Source organism: Macadamia integrifolia, chromosome 3 (assembly GCF_013358625.1).
Source record: "Macadamia integrifolia cultivar HAES 741 chromosome 3, SCU_Mint_v3, whole genome shotgun sequence".
In the NCBI taxonomy this organism is placed as follows: Eukaryota; Viridiplantae; Streptophyta; class Magnoliopsida; order Proteales; family Proteaceae; genus Macadamia; species Macadamia integrifolia.
Genome location: NC_056559.1, coordinates 18,744,233 through 18,766,064, shown reverse-complemented (window position 1 = coordinate 18,766,064; position 21,832 = coordinate 18,744,233). Strand labels below are relative to the sequence as shown.

At 37.4% G+C, this 21,832-nt stretch overlaps 2 protein-coding genes across 12 annotated transcripts; one reads left to right on the top strand and one right to left on the bottom strand.

Annotated features, from left to right (window-relative positions):
• The first annotated feature begins 2,907 nt into the window (after positions 1-2,907).
• On the top strand, positions 2,908-8,876 carry LOC122074088 (cell division cycle 20.1, cofactor of APC complex-like). Of its 11 annotated transcripts, none has more exons than XR_006138956.1 (7): positions 2,908-3,307; positions 3,503-3,775; positions 3,867-4,136; positions 4,247-4,825; positions 4,921-5,073; positions 5,225-5,264; positions 5,344-8,876. XR_006138956.1 is itself a non-coding variant. In XM_042638912.1 (6 exons), exons 1-5 carry the CDS (start codon positions 3,215-3,217, stop codon positions 5,059-5,061), a joined length of 1,356 nt encoding a protein of 451 aa, XP_042494846.1. In that variant the 5' UTR covers positions 2,908-3,214; the 3' UTR covers positions 5,062-5,073; positions 5,225-8,876. The 11 variants fall into 11 exon arrangements, 4 of the variants coding, with proteins under 4 accessions (XP_042494846.1, XP_042494847.1, XP_042494850.1 ...); XR_006138959.1 differs by having other exon boundaries at positions 5,225-6,275; positions 8,614-8,876; XR_006138958.1 differs by having other exon boundaries at positions 5,225-6,275; positions 8,551-8,876.
• Positions 8,877-15,832: 6,956 nt separating this feature from the next.
• Positions 15,833-19,018, bottom strand: LOC122072955 (60S ribosomal protein L13-1-like). Its single transcript, XM_042637398.1, has 5 exons — positions 18,865-19,018; positions 17,687-17,802; positions 17,417-17,550; positions 16,326-16,484; positions 15,833-16,234 (listed from the first exon to the last, which is right to left on the bottom strand). The coding sequence occupies exons 2-5, from the start codon at positions 17,793-17,795 to the stop codon at positions 16,013-16,015; spliced, it is 624 nt and encodes a 207-aa protein (XP_042493332.1). The 5' UTR covers positions 17,796-17,802; positions 18,865-19,018; the 3' UTR covers positions 15,833-16,012.
• Between the last annotated feature and the right edge of the window lie 2,814 nt (positions 19,019-21,832).

The following is a 21,832-nucleotide window of genomic DNA, read 5'->3' as shown; positions in this document are numbered from 1 at the left end:
TCATTGAAAGAAAAAAAAAGTGTGTTGTATTAAGTATAAAAATTTATATTATTTAACGCCTTACAATAAGTGAGAATTAAATGTAAGTACTCTTTGTTTAGATGTTTGCACACTATAGAAAACTAATTATTTCATGTTGCAAACTATTTTGGAGTTCCAAAAGGCATTTGAGCATTTGAAAGAACAAGATACAAATTTTGTAATAAATTTAAGGAAGAGCCCCAATGAAGATGATTTGTGAATTGATATGATGTTGTGCAACATGTTGGAGATTTTTAATAGGTCTACGAAATTTTTATTTAGTTCTAAGTATCTTTCATCATCTGATATGTATATTCATGAGGCTGTTGGAATTGAGTTCCATTTGCTTATCTTGATTGTTGTGGTTTTGGATCCTTGTTATAAGTTGGGATAAAGATATGGTATTGTACAATCTGTAGAATTAAGAAAGCAAGTGAAATTGTGGGATTTTTTTAATTTTTAATTTTATTTTTTAGAAAAGGAAATTCATTCAAGCAAATAAAAGGGATATTAGGCTACAAAATTCGAAATAGAGTAAGTTCTAGCTCTTCTGGCAAACTAGTGAGCTATGGATACTATACTACAACTTTCTTCATATTAGAACATAAATATATTTTTTAAGAAATCCCTGGTAAAAAAACAAAAAGGAAAACAACTCTCTTAATCTTAATAGAAAAAACTTCACAAATCCCTCACAATCCTTCCAAACATTGACAGAAGTGACTATTAATCGCCAAGTCTATTGCAGTCCTTCAAAAACTACTCTGACTTTGAATTCCTATGGGCTCCTTGCAAATCCAAAATTTAGGGAAACACACAGGTATTATACATTTTTTATCCCTTTTTTATCTCACTTTCATCTTTCATTCGTCGTCTATCTTCTGTCACTATTTATTTTTTCTTTTTCATTTCTCATCCTATTTCATATCTCTCTTTTCTCATCTCTTTAATCCCTTTCTTTTTTTATTAAGACCTCAATTTTTTCTTCTTTTCTTTTTTTTCCTGTTTGGATCCCTATTAAGTTGGGACTTGGGACAAGGCTAAGTTTGTTGTTGTTGTTGTTTTTGTTGTACACAAGCATTATCCATTTAAGAAAATTATTGTGGCCCATTCTACTATACAAGACGTATGTGGAGTCGAAACTTATCACAAATGCAAAATGTACTCGGGACTATCTCTTAGTAATCAATCCAGAAAATCATAGATTCTAAGGGGGGGTTGTTGCATGGTAAGTTCAAAGGGGTTGAGGTGGTTCAAATCATGGATCCAATTGTTGATATTAGTCATGGTTTAATGGGGGTTATGAGCCTTACTGGTTTTAACACAATTATTGATGGTAATCTAAATGAAGTAGCATGTACTGGAAAAGACAAGGAAAAAAAATTTTGATTTAGCAAGTTGAGTTTGGCATGCAAAATTTTCCGACATGAATAGAAGCCCCAGATAGGCGCTCAGTTCTCAACACCAAAATCCTTGCTGCCCAGATTCTCTTCGAGAAATGGTAGAATAGAAAGAGATGACACACAAGGGGTAAATATCATCATTAAAAAATAAAATTGAGAGATTGGCTCTTGTAATTAATCTTACTTGTTTTAAAAGCTTCCATAGAAAGATTTTAAATTTCAAATGCACAGGGCTTTCAAAGAACTTGCCATATCAAACTTTTTCATCCCAAGGAAGGACTCTAAGAGCTTATAAAATTTGCAACAATTTTATTGGTGAAAGTACTTTTTTTTTTTTAATAGAAAAGACAAATTAAGAAATCGGTATGGGTGTTTGAGGCCAAAGAGTGGATCTTAGATACCATTAGTTGAGGAAATAAAGCATTTACAAGCTGCACATTCCACTGATGGTTGATGATAAGATCGAAAACTTTATAAAAATAGGAGTGAGGGTGAGTCCCTCCGCAATCTATGTAAACTTTTTGCCATATATGAAGTTAGGGATCCTTCCAAATTTTAATACCCTTCCCACGTTCCAACATTTTTTTTTTAAGATGCGGCACATGGACAATACTTCTTCCCACGAGGAAAAGGGATTGAAATTTATTCTCCAATTGAGGTAGGAGAGGAAGGCGAGGTTGTGGACTTAGTAGAGTCTGAACCCAAGCCACCTTGGGTATTAGGTTTACACCTCTCTTCCCAAGCGAAGAGAGACAATTTCTTAGAAATTTTTGATTCCCTCTCTAGAAATTATCATTTATCAAGCCTGGTATTTTCCTAAATGTCACAAGGCATGTATTATGTCATATAGACAAATGATGTGTCTATTTTGATCGTTGGATAAAGATTACATAGTCTAGATTAGCTACATGTCAAAGTTTAGAGTCTAAATTGATCAAATATCATGTTTGTATTAACATGCGTCTCATGTGTGTCTATGCATATGTATCATTATTCTAAATTTTTTTATGCAATCTCCTAACTCTAAATCGTAGTCGGAAAACCAGTTTTTATTTTTTCTCAATTCACCTTCTTCAAAACATTGTGACTTGGATGAGTCAAATCTAGTCAAGTGGCTATTGTGGGAAAAAGAATGTTCTTTAGTCAAGTGGCTATTGTGTTAATGTACGGGCCAATAGGAGAGTAGGTAGAGGCAGCAATCAGACGGGATAGGGCAATCTTTTCTCACATCTTTGTCTAGGCATAAGGGGCATAACAAGGGAAATGAACACTCTCTGATTGTATAGTTTCTGCACCAGCATGGCCCAATGAGGGAGTGAGGGACACACATGGACGTCAATGGGGAAAAATCATCATATTTCATGTGGGGCATCATTTCACCCTCTCTGTGTCTGGGCACAGGGGCCGCGCGACCAGACAGTGTTGAATAGAAAACTAGCCGTTAAACTTTGAACCTGCAATTATATATAAGAGAGATGAATTCACTCTCTCCCACACAAGTTACTATTTCGATTTTCGACATCTAAAGCTCATAAACAACGCTACTATTTCGATAATTGCGATCAATCACTGAATCATCTGGCTTTCTCTCTGTGTTCTTGTTCTATTTTGACAATTTTTCGTTTCAATACTCTTGGTGTGATCTACCTTAGGTTTTTCTTTACAATCGCTGATCCAATTATTTCTTTTGCAGGAATTTTTCTTTTGGATCTCTTTGTTTTGCAGTATCTTTTCTTTTCCGTTCAGGTCCTCTTGCTTTATGCTATATTTTCCCTTCTTTGGCCAACGCCATGGATGCGGGATCTTTCACATATTTCAACAAGAGCCAATCTCGAAACCCTCTTCAAGAACAGATCATCCGGAGAAGAAGCTCCCATGAAAATGTACGTGACTCTTCAGAAATTAATTGATACCCATTTGATTTTATTATTCTCAGTTTTCCAGTTCGTTTCTGTTAGGGTTTGCAATTTCTCTTCTTTTTTTTTTTTAACTTCTAGGTTTTGAAATTTTCGTGACAGATTCATCTAATTTTTGTGTTTTCTACTTAACTGATCTTCTGGTTTTATGGGAATTGGCAGTTGGACAGATTCATTCCAAACCGTTCGGCGATGGATTTCGACTTTGCTCGTTACATGTTGACGGATGGAAGAGTGGAGAAAGAAGAGACGGGAGTGATATCTCCATCAAGAGAAGCTTATAGGAAGGGATTAAAGGAGATCTTCAATATGAATAGAACTCGGATCCTTGCGTTCAAGAACAAACCACCTTCCCCAGTTAAAGGGCTTTTATCAGAATCCATCTCATTTGGTCAACAATCGAAACCTGTAAAGGCGAGGAGACATATTTCCCAAGTGAGTTCTCTTTTATGTTCTTTTTTCAGTTCTCATGTTGCCTTTCCTTCGGTGATACAATTCTTATTACGTCTTTGCTTGCTGATTACAGTCTTCAGAGAGAATATTAGATGCCCCTGATCTTTTAGATGATTACTACTTGAATTTGCTTGACTGGGGTAGTGGCAATGTTCTAGCGATTGCCCTTGGGAACACTGTCTACTTGTGGGATGCTTCTGATGGATCTACTTCTGAACTTTTGACTATTGATGATGAGAATGGTCCTGTCACCAGTGTCCGTTGGGCTCCCGATGGAAGACACATTGCTGTTGGCTTGAACAATTCTGACATCCAGTTATGGGATTCCTCCTCCAATCGACAGGTAAAGGATTTCTCCTAGATTTAGTGTTTATTCTGATTTTGGGTTCTTCTTCATTATTGTAGGGGTGATGTTCGATTAAATGCCTGTCTTACTCTTTACCTCTATTACAGCTGAGAACGTTGCAAGGGCACCAGTCTCGTGTGGGATCTCTTGATTGGAACAACCACATTCTGACCACCGGAGGAATGGATGGTCTTATCATCAACAATGATGTACGAGTAAGGAATCACATTGTTGAAACCTACAGGGGACACCACCAGGAGGTCTGCGGGTTAAAATGGTCAGCTTCTGGGCAGCAACTTGCCAGTGGAGGGAATGACAATCTTCTGCACATATGGGACCGGGGAATGGCCTCTTCAAATTCTCCAACTCAATGGCTTCACAGGTTGGAAAACCACACAGCAGCTGTGAAGGCTCTGGCTTGGTGTCCTTTCCAGAGCAATTTGCTTACCTCTGGTGGGGGTGGAGCAGACCAATGCATAAAATTCTGGAATACCCATACTGGTGCATGCCTGAACTCAGTGAACACAGGGTCTCAGGTCTGTTCCTTGCTTTGGAGCAAGAATGAGAGAGAGCTGCTGAGCTCTCATGGGCTCACTCAAAATCAGCTAACCCTTTGGAAGTACCCATCTATGGTTAAGCTTGCTGAGCTCAGAGGACATACTTCGAGAGTTCTGTTCATGGCACAGGTAAACAAGAGAGGAACTTATGTGAAACTTGAAAAAGGGGGGACTTCATTTTCACTGATTATATTTCTGACTCTCTATTCATTGATTCTCTTCAGAGCCCAGATGGATGCACCGTAGCATCTGCAGCTGCTGATGAAACGCTTAGGTTTTGGAATGTGTTTGGGGCTCCTGAAGCTGCGAAGCCTGCCCCCAAAAAGGATCCATTTTCTAATATAACCCACACCTGCATTAGATGAAGGATGTTTAAGGTAAACTGAAAAAGGTTACACAAAAAGTATACTTTTTCCTCTCCCCTTATTAACTTGGGTTAGCATTTAGCATTGCTATTGTCCTTTATTGTGCTTTTTGCAGATAATTACAAGAAAAACTGTTAATTGTCCTTTATAGTGCTTTTTGCAGATAATTACAAGAAAAACAGATGGCAGCTTCCCCTTTCAAGTTCAGTGGTGTGGTGATTGAATTCTCCGCAATCAAGAAGATATTGTAGAGGTGTCTGTATTGTACACAAGGAAGAAAAGGGAAAAAATGTTCTTTGAGCCGTCAGGAGTAGGATGCTCTTTTGTATTTAGGTTAAATTTTTTGTAAATAGAGAGGCATGAGGAAGAAAGCTTGTATCTCCATTGTTAGTGAAGTTGCTCTCATCTTACTGTGGATGTAGGGTATTAAAGTTATAAGAGGGAATTCTTTGAAAATAGAGGGGCAAGAGGAAGAGAGCTTGTAACCCTCATAGACCTTTTGGGAAGAGGAAACAAGACATTATACATGTTGGAATGGAAATAAGGACCGAGTTGATCAAGATAACCTGCAATAGGAATTTGTTGGCTTTTTTTAGGCACTTTGGAGTGGCTCTTACGATTACAACAGGTTCATCATTAGGAAATGAAATAAAAAAGGGTGAGGGTTTGGGCATGCTAGTGGATTACTCAGGAACAAAGTACGACAGCTAATTTTGACCCTTGGATTTTGTCAATTTGATTTAAACCATTGGATTCCCCAGGAATAAAGTGAGCTCCAAACTGCAAATCCTTTCTGCTGTTGCAGAATTCAGAGGTTTAGGAACCATGACCTCAATATCAATGAAGAGAGGTTTTTGTTTTCTCTTCATTGTTTAGTCTCCTGCTGCTGTAGAGAAATGGCTGGACTGGTGGATGGCCATGAAGCAATGGGAGAGCAGAGGAAGAGCTTCAGCTGAACAAAGGGAACTCATAAGACCAGTCAATATCAATATGACTCTTCCTTATAGAGAACAGAATATTGCAGCCACAACATGGCACGCATGGTCTTGCATCTCCTCTCTTATATATCCCACCAACAGTATCTCTCTGTTCATCAGTCCCCCTTCATGCTTTCTCCTTCTCCGTTTGGAACAAGGCCTGCAAGTACGCTCGGTATGCCCTCTCCGCGAAAGAGAAGAGAGAAGCTACCCAATGGCACCACTACATCCTGTCAGGTAAAACTTGGTCCTTTTATTTTTTTTCCCTGGTTTTTCTCTACTCTTCCTGGATTACAAATATTATTCCTCTTTTTCTGATTTTTTTTTCCCTTTCTCTTCTTGGTTTTTTTACCCACTGAAACCATTTTTTTTCCTAGTTGTTTATGTTTTCTCTTTGATTGATTCGTATGACGTGCAGAAGATGATGTTGGCTTCGATTAGGAATTCATCCATGGTTATTCTGACTGTAAAATTGATTCCATTCTCCCTAGTTTTTTCCTCTGATTTTGATCCCCAAATGCATTAGTTCCTTCACTCATTGATCCAAATTATCAAGGGAACTAATCATGTCACCAAAATAAAGGAGGTGGGGGAGATTACAGGAACTAATTATGACATGATATCAATCCCAGGGGAAGAAGGAAAGAAATTTGACATAGAGTGATAAGTTTCTAGCTGTGGATTGTGGATGAGATCAGTAGTGATAAAATTTCTAGCTCAATTTTATTTTTGTAATTTTGTATCTAAATTATATGGTTAGAAATAGTAACTAAGGTTTATTTCTGCATAGTGGAAGTGAATAGAATCAGCAGTTACATCATAAATGTATATAGAGTATTGATGATTGAAACAGTGAGTGCAAAAATTCATATTTAATCTATAACTTGCAGCTGGCAAGCATATTCCTAGAACCCAAGAGAGGAAGTAAGGTTACATGGATTGAATGGAGAAAAATTCCATTACTTTCTAGGTTGCACCTCCCTTGTTAGTTACTCTTTTAAGTTGAGCCTTAAGGCCTTGATGTATAACACTATAACCTAAATAAGAACAAAAGATACAACCAAGAAGAAAGCCAGATAATGCTTCTCTTTGATTACTCAAAGGCCATAGTATAGTCAGAAGGCTCAAACCCCAAAAGAAACCCAAAAGAAACTCATGTAAAGGAGAAACAAATGAAATCAAAACTCTGGGAGCATGTAGAAATCCTAAGAATTGCTCAATGTTTGGCATAAATAACACCATCTTGGGACCACCAAAAAGAAAAAAGAAGAGAATCACCATTGTTTCAGAGAATAAGATGGCAAGATTCTGTAAATGGAATACATTCTCCTTTTCAACATACTTGGAGGTTCAGTTGAAGTTATCAATGAGAAAGTGAAATGAGCCAAAGGTGGGTCAAGTCAGAATTGAGCCCTTCCTTCTTGGTTGCGCCCTCAATGCTAATGGAGGAAGGAGGGGAATTCATAACTGAGACATCCACAGAGATGAGTGGGTTGAAGGGTAAATTAAAAACTGTCATTTATGAGCTCCAAACCAAGAAAAGATCTACTGTAGTTACTGACTTGAGAAATGTCTTAGACTTAACTACTGATCATCATCAACTGAGACATCCACAGAGAAGAGTGGGGTTTGAAGGGTTTGAATTAAAAACTGTCATTTATGAGCTCCAAACCAAGAAAAGATCTACAGCAGTTACTAAACTTGAGAAATGTCTTAGACTTAAACGGATAATCATCACCTACTTTGTCAAAGAATTTTTCTCCAAACCAAAAAATAATCTCCCCATCACATATTTTACATTTTATTTTGGCTGAAAAGAAAGAGATTTAATTTATTTTTTTCATCAAATTGCCAGTCAAAACAAAAATATAATTGCTGGCCAGCTGAAGCTAACTAGAACTCCATACCCTCTTAAGGGCTTTGTTTGGTATATCTTGGAGTGATTTAAAGGAATTGTGATTTTCCAAAGCAGATTTGATAGTTATATCAGTTGGTCTGTATCAGATCCACTAAAAAGTCACTACTTTTGGTTTCTAAGCAAAGCCAGTTGAGATTTAAGTAAGTACCTTGTTTCAGTCACTCCTTGGTTTCTTTCATGGATATGTGTATGTTGAGTGGCTACTTTTGTTGGCACTTGTCACAGTTTTTGTACAGATAAGCCCTCTCACTTCTCATATTAAATGGACCATTGTTGTGTTTTTCTAATGATATTTCAGTCTGGCTTATATGCTGAAGGCTCAGGGATGATTTTTCTCCTAAATATTGTAGTTAAGGATGGAGGAAGCATATTTATTTATTGTGACTCATTGCACTTGTCACCAGTTTTCCAATTTTGTATTGTTTTAAGCCTTACTGCCAACTTTCCCCTCAAGTTTTACTTATGATAGAGAACTAGCCTATTTATGTATTTGATGGATGTCATCAGTTTCATTTTGCTATAAATGGTCTTCCTTCTGCCCTTAACATGGTGGTGGCATTCATGTTGGACAACACTGTTCTTGGTGATCGGAAGGAATGGGGAGTGTACTTGTGGTCAAGTGTTGAAGACTTGACAAATTACTCATCTCTCTTGCAGATTATTGCCTTCGAAGAAAATTTGTATAGCTTTTTTGTTGGCTCAAATGTCTATGAACATGACATGTCTTGATATTTAGCAGCAACCTGTATATATGTTTTGGTGAAATTGCCACTGTTTACATATAGAGTATTAGGGAGGGTATATATATCCCAATTTGTTACACTGTACTTCATAAAGGAACAATTTGGTGTTCCTTTCTTACATGTAAGAACTAAATGGGTGTTCTCATTAAATTGTCAACATGAATTTTTTCAGAGAAACCTCTTGCATCATTTGTTCTTTTGTATCTTTTGAAGGTTTGATCGGTGAAATCACAGATAAATTGTGGTACTGTATCATCAACTGGCCTAGAGAATTACAGAAACAGCTAAAAGTTAGCAAAATTTTGTTATTTGGTAGAGAAATGACCGTTCAACACTAAACGTTAATGTAATTGGGATATGTAATCCATTCTTGAGTGTTCTTTCTCACTATCTTTAGGTTTGTCCTTGGTCCCTGATTCTAATAACTTCTGAATTGCCACTTTGTATGGATGAAGACTTTTAAGTCCACAGTGACTGGAGTCTGGACATGGAAAATCAAATTGAAACAACAATAGCTCAAATTCTTCAGAAATTTGAATGAAGATGCTATGATGTGGAACAAAATGGGAAAACAGCTCTGAAATCCTTGCTTGTGTGCTACGGACAGAGACATTTGTAAATTTCGGTGTTGAAAATTGTTCAGCCTTTTCCAGTCCATGCTGAAAATTTATGCACTTTGTTATATTTCTATTACTGTCTTAAGCCTTCCCTGTCCTAACTGAACATTTTGGCCTTCTGGATGTGAAACATCAGGTGTCGAAAATTGTACTAATTTATTACTGTGTATTAACATGGATTTAGGGCGCCCCCTACTTGTGCATTAATTTGGGTGGCAGGAATCATATGGGAGTTAATAGCTGCCTGTGTTTTCACTGCTATTGCACTGCACTTTATTTTTTTGGTTGAACATTTATCCATTAAATTAATTGCTCAATGCCTCAACCGGCAAATGTCTTATTTGGCACCTTCCTTAAGACCCCAAACTTGATACATTCTTTACCAGAATAGCTAATACATTAACATACTGAACCAGTTATTGCACTGCACTTTATTTTCCATGCAACTTGCTTCCAGCTCTGTGACCCTTCTAATCGCCTCTTCAATTGACTGCTTTTACTTCTTGGGTTGTGCATGTTTTTCAATTATCTAAGTATGAGATAAAGTATATTATCGAATGAAATAAATGATACCAATCCAGCTTTTTTAGTTTGCTCAACAAAGCTTCCATCACTAAGTTAGGACATAACCAACAGTTGGGTTGAGATGTAACCCCCCCCCCCCCTTTTTTTTTTTGGGTAGAGGCTGAAATGTAACCTATGTTGCTCAATTTGAAGGACGATTTGATCAACCTCCCATTTTTTTTTTAAGATCAGTCAGTGCCTACTCTATAGAAGGTTGGGGGGTGGGGGGAGGTAATCGCCAGGAGGCTCAACTCGAGACCTCCTAGTGAGCGTCGGCTTAGCGCACAACAATTTCACCAATTGCATGAAGCAGTAGTCGTTATCAACCTCCCAAGTTAGCCACTGAAAAAACATCATATGCTCCCTCACCAATTTTTAAATTAGCTTCATAATCTTAAAGGGGTTTAATTGACTGTGGCAAACAATTTTCTTATTTTTTGCACTCAATAAGGACTTTGAAGGCCTCAAACAACTAATTCTTGCAAATCAAATTTATGAAGCTCTTTATTAGTCGATAAAGCAATAAGATCCTTGAAAGTCCACTATACACAAACACACTATGTATCTATCAGACTACCAAGTTGCTGTACTTTTCTCTAAGGCTTCAGTTGGTTGAAAAATTGTACTAACAAAGCATCATATTGATTACAAACATTAATGGTTTTTCATGCAACTAGTTTTCTTGTCTGCAATTTTGGAAGTACAAGAATTTGATACACTTACCAAGCTCACATAACAAATTCAGGGTTTTTTGGGCCCACAACGGGCATCCAGGCCTTTGGCCTGACTAGTCCTGTGGGTCCATATTGATCCCATGATCGCATGGACCGAGTCATACTGGAGTTGAATGAGAACCATTCAACTTTTACCAAAAGCAGTGAATAGACCTCGTCTCAGTGATATTTGCTTGAGCTTCCATTGATCATAGGATAGGTCATCTTTGTTAGCTTCCACAACTTCCATAAGATCATCCACATTGTAGAATCATGAATTATTGAGACCCGAGATGCAGCTACCCACATTCCTTGGAACATATATATCAATGAAAAACCTCACAACACCAACTTCTTGAGTGGCGAGGGGGAATGTCTCAACATGCTCTTTCAAGAACAAGGGGGTTGTTGAAGTTCTGAAACAGGAATTCCACTTGTTTGTCCAGTGAAAGGTGAAATTGTGAAACTACAAATCAAAACCACATGAAAGAAAAAAATGTGATTGTAGTTTAACATAGACATTGAATCAAAACCACCAAATATTGTGGACATACCACAATTAAAACCATGTAAGTAGCTTCATATTAGTGCATGAGGCTCCCGCCATTTCAGAGTCTGGGGAGGGTCGGTCGTAATGTATTCAGCATTAACCCCATTGGAGGGTTGTTTCCTAACTCGAAACCCACCACCTTTAGGTCGCAATGGAGCAATCTTACCATTGCACTGAGATCTGCCCTCTATCTGTATCATTAGAATAAAATTTATAACTTTTCCACAATTCAACAAGGCTAATCTCCATATCAAATATTTTGTTCCAAAAAATATAGACATAGTTTATTCAAGGAAAAACTATTAATGAATTTTTCTAAATAAGAACAATCCTCAATTACTAAATTTAACTTTGACAGCTTGGAAATGGAGAACAAGCCTTCATTTCCTGCTTTATTGTTGATGTTAAAAACTGGCTGAAACTCCAGGGCAAGTAGAGGGCTTGCACTTCAGATACATCACTTAGATAGTAATGTATATAGTCATTACTACCAATTGAAAGGTAAAAGACCTACTGAGATTATAGCATTTGCAGCCTCCTCGCCAAGGTTTAATATAAATTGTTGGAAGGTGTTTGTTGCTTGCTAAATCTGTTGCAGCAAGGAAATTTGTTGACCCTAAGGTAATCAAGAACCAGGAATTTCAGTTTATGAGTGAAGGTGGAACAAGGGATAGTCAAGCAAGGATGTACTCTCTATTGGTGAAAAATATTTAAGACCTATGCGATGCTGATGTTGGGGTATCATGCTAAAGCAATAATCCCACATTGGAAGTAAATAGCCCGATGTAAAGGCTTATAAGTACTTGGGAACCCTCTCCTTATTGGCTAACTTTTGACAATGAATTCTATCCAAGTCCCTAATAAGTGATACCAAAGAGGGCATGACAACTCTTGTGTGCCCTCCCTCTAGAACTGAAACCAGTCCTAGCTTGAGAATTTACGAACAAAGCATGAGAATCACCTCCCTTTTTCTCTTACAGATAATAGAAGGAAGCTGAAACATGTCATGGAAGAAAGAACAGAGCATCTTTGGCCTTCTATGGAAGGTATTTCGCTCATAATACAGAATGCAATTTCTACAGTCATTTCTCAATCAATTGGAATTGATTGGGCATAAAAGGATTTGGATGGTATGATTGGTTGAGCTTCGAACTTAGATTTTACATTTAAATAAATAAATAAATAAACCTTGATTTTTCTAGGCATTTAACTCTTTTATACTTCAAACTAAGCCGTTTGAGGTGGCATGACCATGTTCAATGAATGTCTAGGGATACACCAGTAAAGAGTGATCTGACTCAGATTGAAGGATCTAAAAGAGCTAGGGGTAGGTCTAAGATGACCATAGCCAAATGAGTGATATGGATAGGCAACTCTTCTCCTAACAGAAAAAAAAAAAAAAAGACAATTCTTATTTTTCAATGGCTAGAAGTCTCTTCAATCCAAAAACCATAGCTTGGGAACCCCCACTTCATCCAATTTCACACACTAATATTTCAATTTCATATTTTTGTCCTAAAAAAGTTTTACTCTTTCCTGAAGAAAATAATATGGATGCAGTTAGCTAGGGTTTGAAGACAAAACCTCACACCATGGAAATCTAAGGGATGATTAGCTAGGGCTTTCAATACTCACCAACAAAAAAAGAACTCTTCGTGGTCATGAGCACTCTTTTTTGGTGAGTTTCTTCTCTCAGAGGGAGAGAGAGAATTGCATGGCCACAGGTTGACATGTCAGGCTGTTATTTGTTCAAGTATTTGTACAAAAGTATTTTATTCTATTGAACTTATATAAGTATAGTATCCTAATTCATCAAAGGGCAGGCAGAGATCCAAATTGTCTCATCCGACAATCAATTTTTGCTAGCATGCCTTATTCCAAGGTAAACTGCCGGTATGCCTAGTATTTTCCCATAGCATCCAATACTTGTATAATTCATATCTTTTTAAAACTAATTTGAGAATTGAAGATATTTTCCTAAGAAATTCCATGCAAAAAGAAAGAAAAAAAAACCCCGAAAACACTTAGAGTATTTGTCCTCACTTCTCCTTGTACTCATGGAACCTAGAGTAGGTGTTCCTCTGCCACATCTCTCTCGCTTTCTCAATTTCCTCCAACATTGTCTCCGATTATTAGAGTTGCATCTCCCTATCCACACCATTAGATATGTTATTATTGTCTCGAATTCTTGACTCATTTCAAAAATTGATCCACTTCGACATATTTTGGTGGTGACTTGAATAGGATTATTTCTGAGATCTGAGATGGTAGCAGAGGAGTTGTGCCAATAGACCCAATTCTGGAACCCAACATTAGAGTAGGAGGAGTATATATATATATGTTATGATGTCTTGTTGTGTAAGGAAGTAAGATTTGGGGATTTTTCGTGTTAAGATTTCTAGGCGAGAGTTTCTTGTGATTTGGGTGTTCTTGAGAGATCTCCAGTGTAACCTTTCTTCCAACTTAGTGAATCAGGACGTAGCACACCACACAGTGTGTGAATCTCGTTAAGTCTCTGTGTCTTGCGTGAATCTGTTTTGCTTTCCTTCGTTTTTCTTTGGTGTTTGATCTAACAGATACCAAATTATCTATTTTTGAAGGGGAAAAAAAACCCTGGAAGACAACGTGGCCCTGTGCCTAGACACATTAGAGGGAGAAACAAACACCCTATCGCCATGAAAGGCAAAAACCCTCACTGATGTTGATGCTTTTACGTTTGCTCCCATTGACCCCTACATTAATGCAGAAGCCACACTGCCTTTTAAGGAACCCTCACCCATTTTTTTAAATAGGAATTAATATAGCGAACCTTTTAGCTTCCAATCAATGTGGAGGAAAAATTGGACCATTCCGGGTCAATTGATTCTTGTTTCATTTTCAATTCCTCTAGGATTGGAAACACAGGCTGCTGGTGGGGCTGTATCATTTCTCCTCTTCCTTGCTTCCCTTTTCCTTCCCACATTACTATTTCAGAATGATCATGCATCGAAATCCACTGCCTCCCACTGCACGTCCCATATGACTCCCACTCCTCACCTCACAGTTTCCCAAATGAATGTGTAGTTAATTCAATAACAATGAACATTACTTCTGAAAAATTCAAACTCTCAAAATTTAAGCTCTTTTTCTGGAGATTGGCAAAGGACATTCTAGGAAAATGGATGGCTTCGGATCCCACATGTGGTATGCCACTCCCAACATGAATCAATTTGGCACACCCTTACCTCCTGTAATTTCACAAAGAGAATACGTACCTTTACCTCTTGTGATTTCACGAAGAGAATTTGGCACTAGCCCCTTGGGGTTACGCTCTGATAACTTCCTTTAACAGCTACTTATATCTTTCAAACTACTGATATTTCTGATCAGCATTTTTTTTTAATGATCTTTTGTTATTTTATTTGGAATCATAGAAACAAGGTTACTCTCAACCAGTATTGGAACTTATGACACTGCAAAGAATATATCCACTTGGGTTTTCTGAAATTTTATCGATGGAAAATGTCTCATGTATGGAGATATGTTTATGGATTGAAACAAGCCAACGACCTAGGAAGATAGGAGGTGAAAGTCTAGAGCAACTTAAAACATTTTGGAACAGCTAATATTGGAGAATAGTACCAAAATCGTGGCCTTGAAGCATCAACCTGTTCCGGACAAGGGTGTTAATCGGTTCGGTTTTGATTTAAACGGTGCGAATCGATTCGGTTCACATTTATTTGACTAAAACCATAACCGCACCATTTACTAAACGGTTCCACTTTCTGAAACCATGACCGTTTAGTAAACGGTTTCGATTTTCACGGTTTTTAAACGGTGTCAGTTTCACGGTTTTAAACGGTTTCGATTTCGATTTATTCCATACGGTTTGTAAAACGGTTCACAATCAGTTTGTTATAACTTGCAACTATCTCTAAACTGAAGATCGTAAGCTTATCAAAAGATAATTGGCAACCACAAATAAGAGATTCTATATTAACGATGGTATGTCTTAATTTGATAATCTAGTGTTATTTCTTTACATGGTCATTCTCAAACATTTAGAACTAATATCATACAACATCCAAATCCAGCCTTCTACGGCATAAAATATTAAAATGACAGGTGGTTCAGCCAAAACACCCCATCTATAATAACATAATAACATAGTAACATATATGGATTACAAGTTCATGATCTAAAGCCTAAATTTGAACTAAATTGTAATAAATCATACCAAAACAAGATGAACACTTAATTTAATTGTTAATTGTTATACGGATTACCACCCCTTCTTTATTTAATTGTTATACAGATTAATTGAATCGGTTTAAACGGTTTTAAACAATTCAATTTAAACAATTTCAATTCGTTTTGAAACCAACGGGTTCCACGGTTAAAACCAACCCAACCCGACCGGTTTGACTAATCGACCTAAAACTTGAAACCATAACCGCATCATTTACTAAACGATTTTACGATTTCAATGTAAACAGATCGATTCGGTTTCGTGTATGTCTGTAATTGCCCATATCCTGAAGGCCACTAGTCCATGCTGAAGACCATCCTAGACATCCTCATGCTCTTGGTTTTCTTGAGCTAAGTGCTGAAATCGATCCCTGGGCGCCCAGAGGCAGCTGTAAAGATCTGAATCCATCACGCAATGACTTTGTGGGTAGTTATTATAAGGGAGACAAACAGGAGAGAATATTCGGAGAAAAATGAACCAACTTCAATCCAATTAATCATTTCAAAATCTGTTTGTTAGGGAAAAAAAAACTAGCTTGCTCTCAAAAAATCTAAAATTCTTATATTCCTCATCATTTGAATGGTTCATAGGTAAAAAAACTTAAATAACACCACCAGTCTTTAAGTTGCCTCCACAGCAACTTACTTCTTCTCTTCTTTCTCTGCCTCCGCAGCCTTCTTCATCCTGGCACCAATGTGGCGCATGTTCATCCGCTCAAGCCGCAACTTGGCATATGCATTAAATGATTTCATTTCATCTGTAACCTTAACCACCTCAGCAGAAGGCTTCTCCCGTACTATGGGCATGTAAGCATCTTGTACTTGAGTGGCAGTGGCCAATTCATCAGGACTAGAATCACCAGCCTGCAACAAGGTTATCGGAAATTAAGCTTATATACAATTGGCTTGCCAAATAAAAGTCACCACCAGTGAATCCTCACTACAACAACTTTACCTTGAATTTCCTTGCCCGCCTTGGGAAGACAACTAACTTGGCCTTGTAGGTCTTCAGCCTCTGCACATTAGTTTGTAGACCCTCCAGGGAACGGTTCCTGCGGCGGTGATCAACTGCAATGCCAATGGTTGAGGCAAGTTTCTTTGGAATCCCTGCAGCCTAGAAAGCATAAACCCATAATAGCGACCAGTAAGATTCAAGGCACAGGATTTAATTATTTATTTACAAACTGAACATGTCTCTTCAGCCTTTGCACATCTACCACCTCATTCCAATGCCTTTGTTAGCTCAGCCTTCCCAGAGGTTTTGAAATTTGGGGTGGGGGAGGGGGGTTGCCTGGGGAAGACTCCTATTCTTGTAGTGAACACCAGTACAATGGATGACAGATAGTCAGGGCAGCTGTTCAGCAATGAAGCTTCAGCGAGGCTTGTGGTCCCACTACAGCCAATTGACTCATAAATACTAAAGGAAATATTTGACACGAAGGAACACTCATCCTACAGTTATTAGTATCTAAATCTTAAGTAATTAAAATTGGACAAAAGGTATCAAATGTATAAGATGAAGAATGCATCTGTTCATAACAAGTGTTACATGAAATTAATAGGACCGAGTTTTCATGAGGCCACAATAAACGGGAATCCATTCGACGCATGGCCTCAGGGCCACAGGATCCAGGGAGATGAGAGGGAGTGGTTACATCAGGGCCGTTGCCTCATTCAGCCACCGGTGCAGGAAACTTTGACCAAATTAGTATGTCAACACATTTTGACCAAAAAAAAAATACGATAACAAATACATCACATCAGCCACAACTATTAATATCATAGACAGGATGAATCTAGAAAGAACAGGAGCCAGTCAATGATCTTACACAATCTAGGTTAGATGAAAAAGTTATGATAAAAACACCCTTACATCTCTAGCTCTTCCAATTTCAGATAGAAGGTTGATTTTTTTTTAACTAGCTTTTAATTAGACAAACACATAAGATTTCTGCAGCAATCAGAAACGACTAAATGAATTACTCATAATAATATAGGAAGCAAAATAAAAGGAGATGAGAACATGTTATAAAAGTCCCATCTCACCTTAAGCTCTTCAAGAGAAAATCCCCTGCCAGCTCTAACTTTCATGTTGTATTTCAGGGTCTGTCCATGAACAATAGGACGCAATGGTCCTGCTGTCGGTCGCGGGAAAATCTTCACAGCTTTCTTTTGCCTTGCTGAGAAATTTGACCAGGAATATCCATATTAAGCAACCATAACATGGTGGCCACATGTATGCGTAATTACAGAATTAAATTGTGATAAAAGAATATCAGAACAGAAAAACAAAGAAACTCTGATGTGAATACTTACCAACACGTCTTCTGGTCTTGCGAGCAGGCTGATTAAACCAGGTCTTGATATAGTTCTGCCAATGTTTTCTGAAGTGCCCACTGGGCACAACATTGTTATGCTTAACCATGACTTACCTGAAAATAGCAGGAATCAGAAATACAATGACAATATGAAAAAAACTTGGGTATTTCTAGTTACAGGTAATTCAGGCAATATACCATATTTAACTCAGAGAGAGGCCTTCCAATATATGCATGGAATGTTGTTCTTCCCAATTACTTTCCGCCACTTTATCTACTTTTAGTAGATGCAAATATGCAAGTATGCTTATACACTAATGCCAAAGCGTGTTTATACCAGAATGGTAGGCAAATATGCAAGGATGCAAATATTCTATACAACAATGGTAGTGTAATATCTGAGCACCATTACTCTTCAGTATGCCCCCAGTAAAAGGTATAAACAGAACTAAATTATGGTTGTGAATGAGGATGGAAAATGCTACCCTTTCTAGTCATAGACCAAGCAATTAGCAACGCAAGTGGACTTAGACCTTAATGGATCATGAGAGATTAGCAAATCAGACTTTCAAGTTCTTGTAAGCGATGATAACCTCTGTTTCTTTTCCCTAAGGGTCCCAATAGAAAACAACAAAGCTATCCTTCACAGAGGTTTTTTCCTCCAAAGGGTTCCATCAGAAAGCAAGTAAATGCTCCTTCATAGTACACAAATCTGATGATGTAAATACCATAAATATATTCTAGATCTAAACCTAAGTTTCTTCATTCTTTCAAACTGGACTGAAAGAATTCATCAACACTATTCGCATGTCAAAATTTCTCCTAAGATTGGAAATTAAGGGCAATACCATAAACAAGATTAGTGACTCCTACTACAACGGAGAGCGCAAAAGCAACCGAAATGAAAATATTACAGATACAACATGAGTTTCTTAATCCAAATCTTATAACCAATTTAGTTAAACAGAGCACTATTAAAAACAACCATCTCAGCTAAAAGAAATAATCTCCCAGTTATCATGAAACCACATCACCACACCAACAAACCCAGAAATACCACTTCACCACAAACTGAACCCTAACCGCTAATGAAATCTCTCACCACAGAGATGATGATCCCTAAGCTAAGAAGGGAGAAATACGATAGAATGAAGCTTGTAATAATGGAGAACATACCTGGAACTCAGATTTCGCTACGGTGATCCTGTTTTGTAGCCGAAGAAAAGCCTGCCTCTGGGAAAGAACGAAGGATGTAAACCCCTTGGTTTCTTATATCGTTGTAATTGAGAAGACAAAACCCTGGCACCTACAGCCCTAGAGTTGACGGTTGAGATTAAAGGATCGGACAACACTATAAAGGGCAAATTTGTGCCGCCCAGCCCTAAATGGGTCCTGCTATACTTCATGGACGAGTGTTAAACTAGAGCCTAAGGGTGTAAATCGGTCTGGAACAGGTGCATTCAGTTCGGTTTCAATTTAGTAGGAGTTTTGGTGTGATTTAGAAATTGGACTAAGTTCTGTCTTGATTCTAAAACTCAATACTCATACCCAACTTGTTCGGTTCTGGTACAATTCTGATTCTTATTTGGTTCCTACATGGTCCGGCTCCGATTCTTGTACCCAATTTATAATATATTTCTAATATGATATAGTAGTATTATAAAATTTAAACCTAAAATTAGTAAGACATATTACAAAATATTAGTACTAACTGTATTAATATACTATAATATATTGGTATTATACTATAGTAATATACTATAATGTATTGATACCCAAATTTGGCACGGTTTCGATTCTAATCATCGGTTCCTATGCTAGAATCGAAAAGTAACTAAGTCTTGGCTCGGTTCTATTCCCTAGATCTGGATTGTAACCATATTCTATTAGATTTGATTCGATTCTGGAATTGGTTTTGATTTTCAGTTTTAGTTACGATTTGACATCCTTACTAAAGCCTAGACACCTCATTTTATCATCCTAGAGTTTTAGATATTAATGATCAATTGATACGTGCCTAGCCCGGTGGTTGCGCCTACTTGTGGAATGCAAAGGTAAGTATTGAGTCTTGGTCTTGAGTCCCCTTTCACCACAAGACAATGCTGGTGGTCATTGTCTCACATCCCACTCCACTCCCAACCCAGGTTGCCCCCTTGGGCTAAGGATGTTAATCGGTTTGGTTTTAGTGTAAACGGTTCAATTCAGTTCGATGTAAGATTTTTTAGGTAAAATCAAAATCGAATCATTTAATAAACGGTTTTATATATTAAAACCAAAACCATTTATCAATTGTTTCAGTTTTGAACGGTTTTCTTCTATTTTCTAATTTATATATCCAAACCACTTCTTTACATATAAATTTTTTAGTGAAATAGATGTAAATTGAAACATTGAATTGAATTGTTTATTGTTATATATATAAATATATATATATATATATATATATATTATAATAGTTGTTTAATGTAAACTTTGGTTCGATTCGATCTCGATAGACGATTTTGGTTTCAAATTCACATCCTTACCCAACCATGGGTCAGGGTTGGGTTGAGGCCTCAACCCAACCCAACCATGGGTCAGGGTTGGGTTGAGGCCTCAACCCAACCCAACCGGCTCCAAATTTAACTCTGAATTTTTATATTAGAATTTAATGTTTCTATTGGTATTTTTTTTTTATATAATTTTTTAATATATAAGACATGAATGGTAAAAACAAGTCAATCATGGTTAATCCAATCATTGCAAAAGCTAGAGTCAACCCAACCCGGCCTTGACAGGATCAATTAGGGTCTGATTGGGTTGATATGAACCCGACAAGATTGGGTTGGGTTAGATTGAATTTTGAAGACTTAAGATTATGTTAGGATTTTAAGAAACCCAACCCAACCCAACCGGCCTTATTTCACCCTTAGTAGACACCCACCTAGTACCTCACAGGCCCTTGGGAGGATGACAAAAAAAAAAAAAAAAAAAAACGAATTGACTGTTTCGAGCCGTAGGGGTCTTGTGTTGCGAATAATCTAAAAGTGATTGGAAGAAACAGATGCAAACTTATCAAAATGTCTCTTGGGAGGTTCATTGGAAAACAAAAAATTATAAGTCAAACGACCTCTGAATTGGACCAAATTTTAGGATTAGGTGTATTGTATCATAAAAACTCTGTATTTGAAAATGATTTGATTTGACGATCATTTGACGAAAGATTCTGTTTCTGCCGCTCCAGTGAAACCCACCTTTAAACGACTTTTAAAATCAATTTTACGCCTAATAACTTATTAATTTTTATTCCATTGGAAAGTATTTGGAAAGACCAACACACTACTTGATTGTGTGGCGACCATGCCAGTGCCTACGCCAGTGAACAGGAACAGGAACAGGAACAGGAACAGGAACAGGCATATAACCAAGGAGGTCAGCAGCATCCTTTTGCAAAAAGAACAGTAAGTCACTTTTATATGAATAGAATCAACTCAATGCCTTTGTACAAGTGATTCTTGATTCCAACCTTTAAAAACATATATTTAATTTTATAATTTGTCATGTGTTCTAGTAGACGACATAGGTTTGCCAATCAAGTGGCTTGTACAATAAATACAATAATCATATGATCTGCCCATGTAAGGAAACCAATTTTATATCGAAATCATATTAATTCGTTTAAATATTGCCCTAACACAATCCAGTCGAGAAAAGACTTGGGCTCTTCTCCTTAGCGGTGATCGCTCAGGTTTTGTCTATAGTTCCTTGGACGATCGACAAATGTTCAAGCGGTAATCCAATGGTTTTCAATGTCTCTTTCTCTTTTTGAACCTCGACTCCATGGATCACCGATTAGACACGTGTCATTCGTCCAAGTAGCTATGGTTAAGACCTGGGTGATCAACACTAAAGAGAGGAGCCAAATCCCTTGAAAGCCCACTTAATCGTATGATGATGTGACAATTCTAACCATTGGATAGATAAGAGATGATTTAGATTGGCCATGTGTGAAATTTCAGAACCCAGATGAATCACATTCATCACCATTGTAACAACAATTTTATAGTATACCATTAGATTGGAATGCACCTCGCTGTAGTCTGTCTTGAAATGCATCCTCTTTGTAGTCCCAGTTAAAGCTTTATTACCTAAAATATATATATAT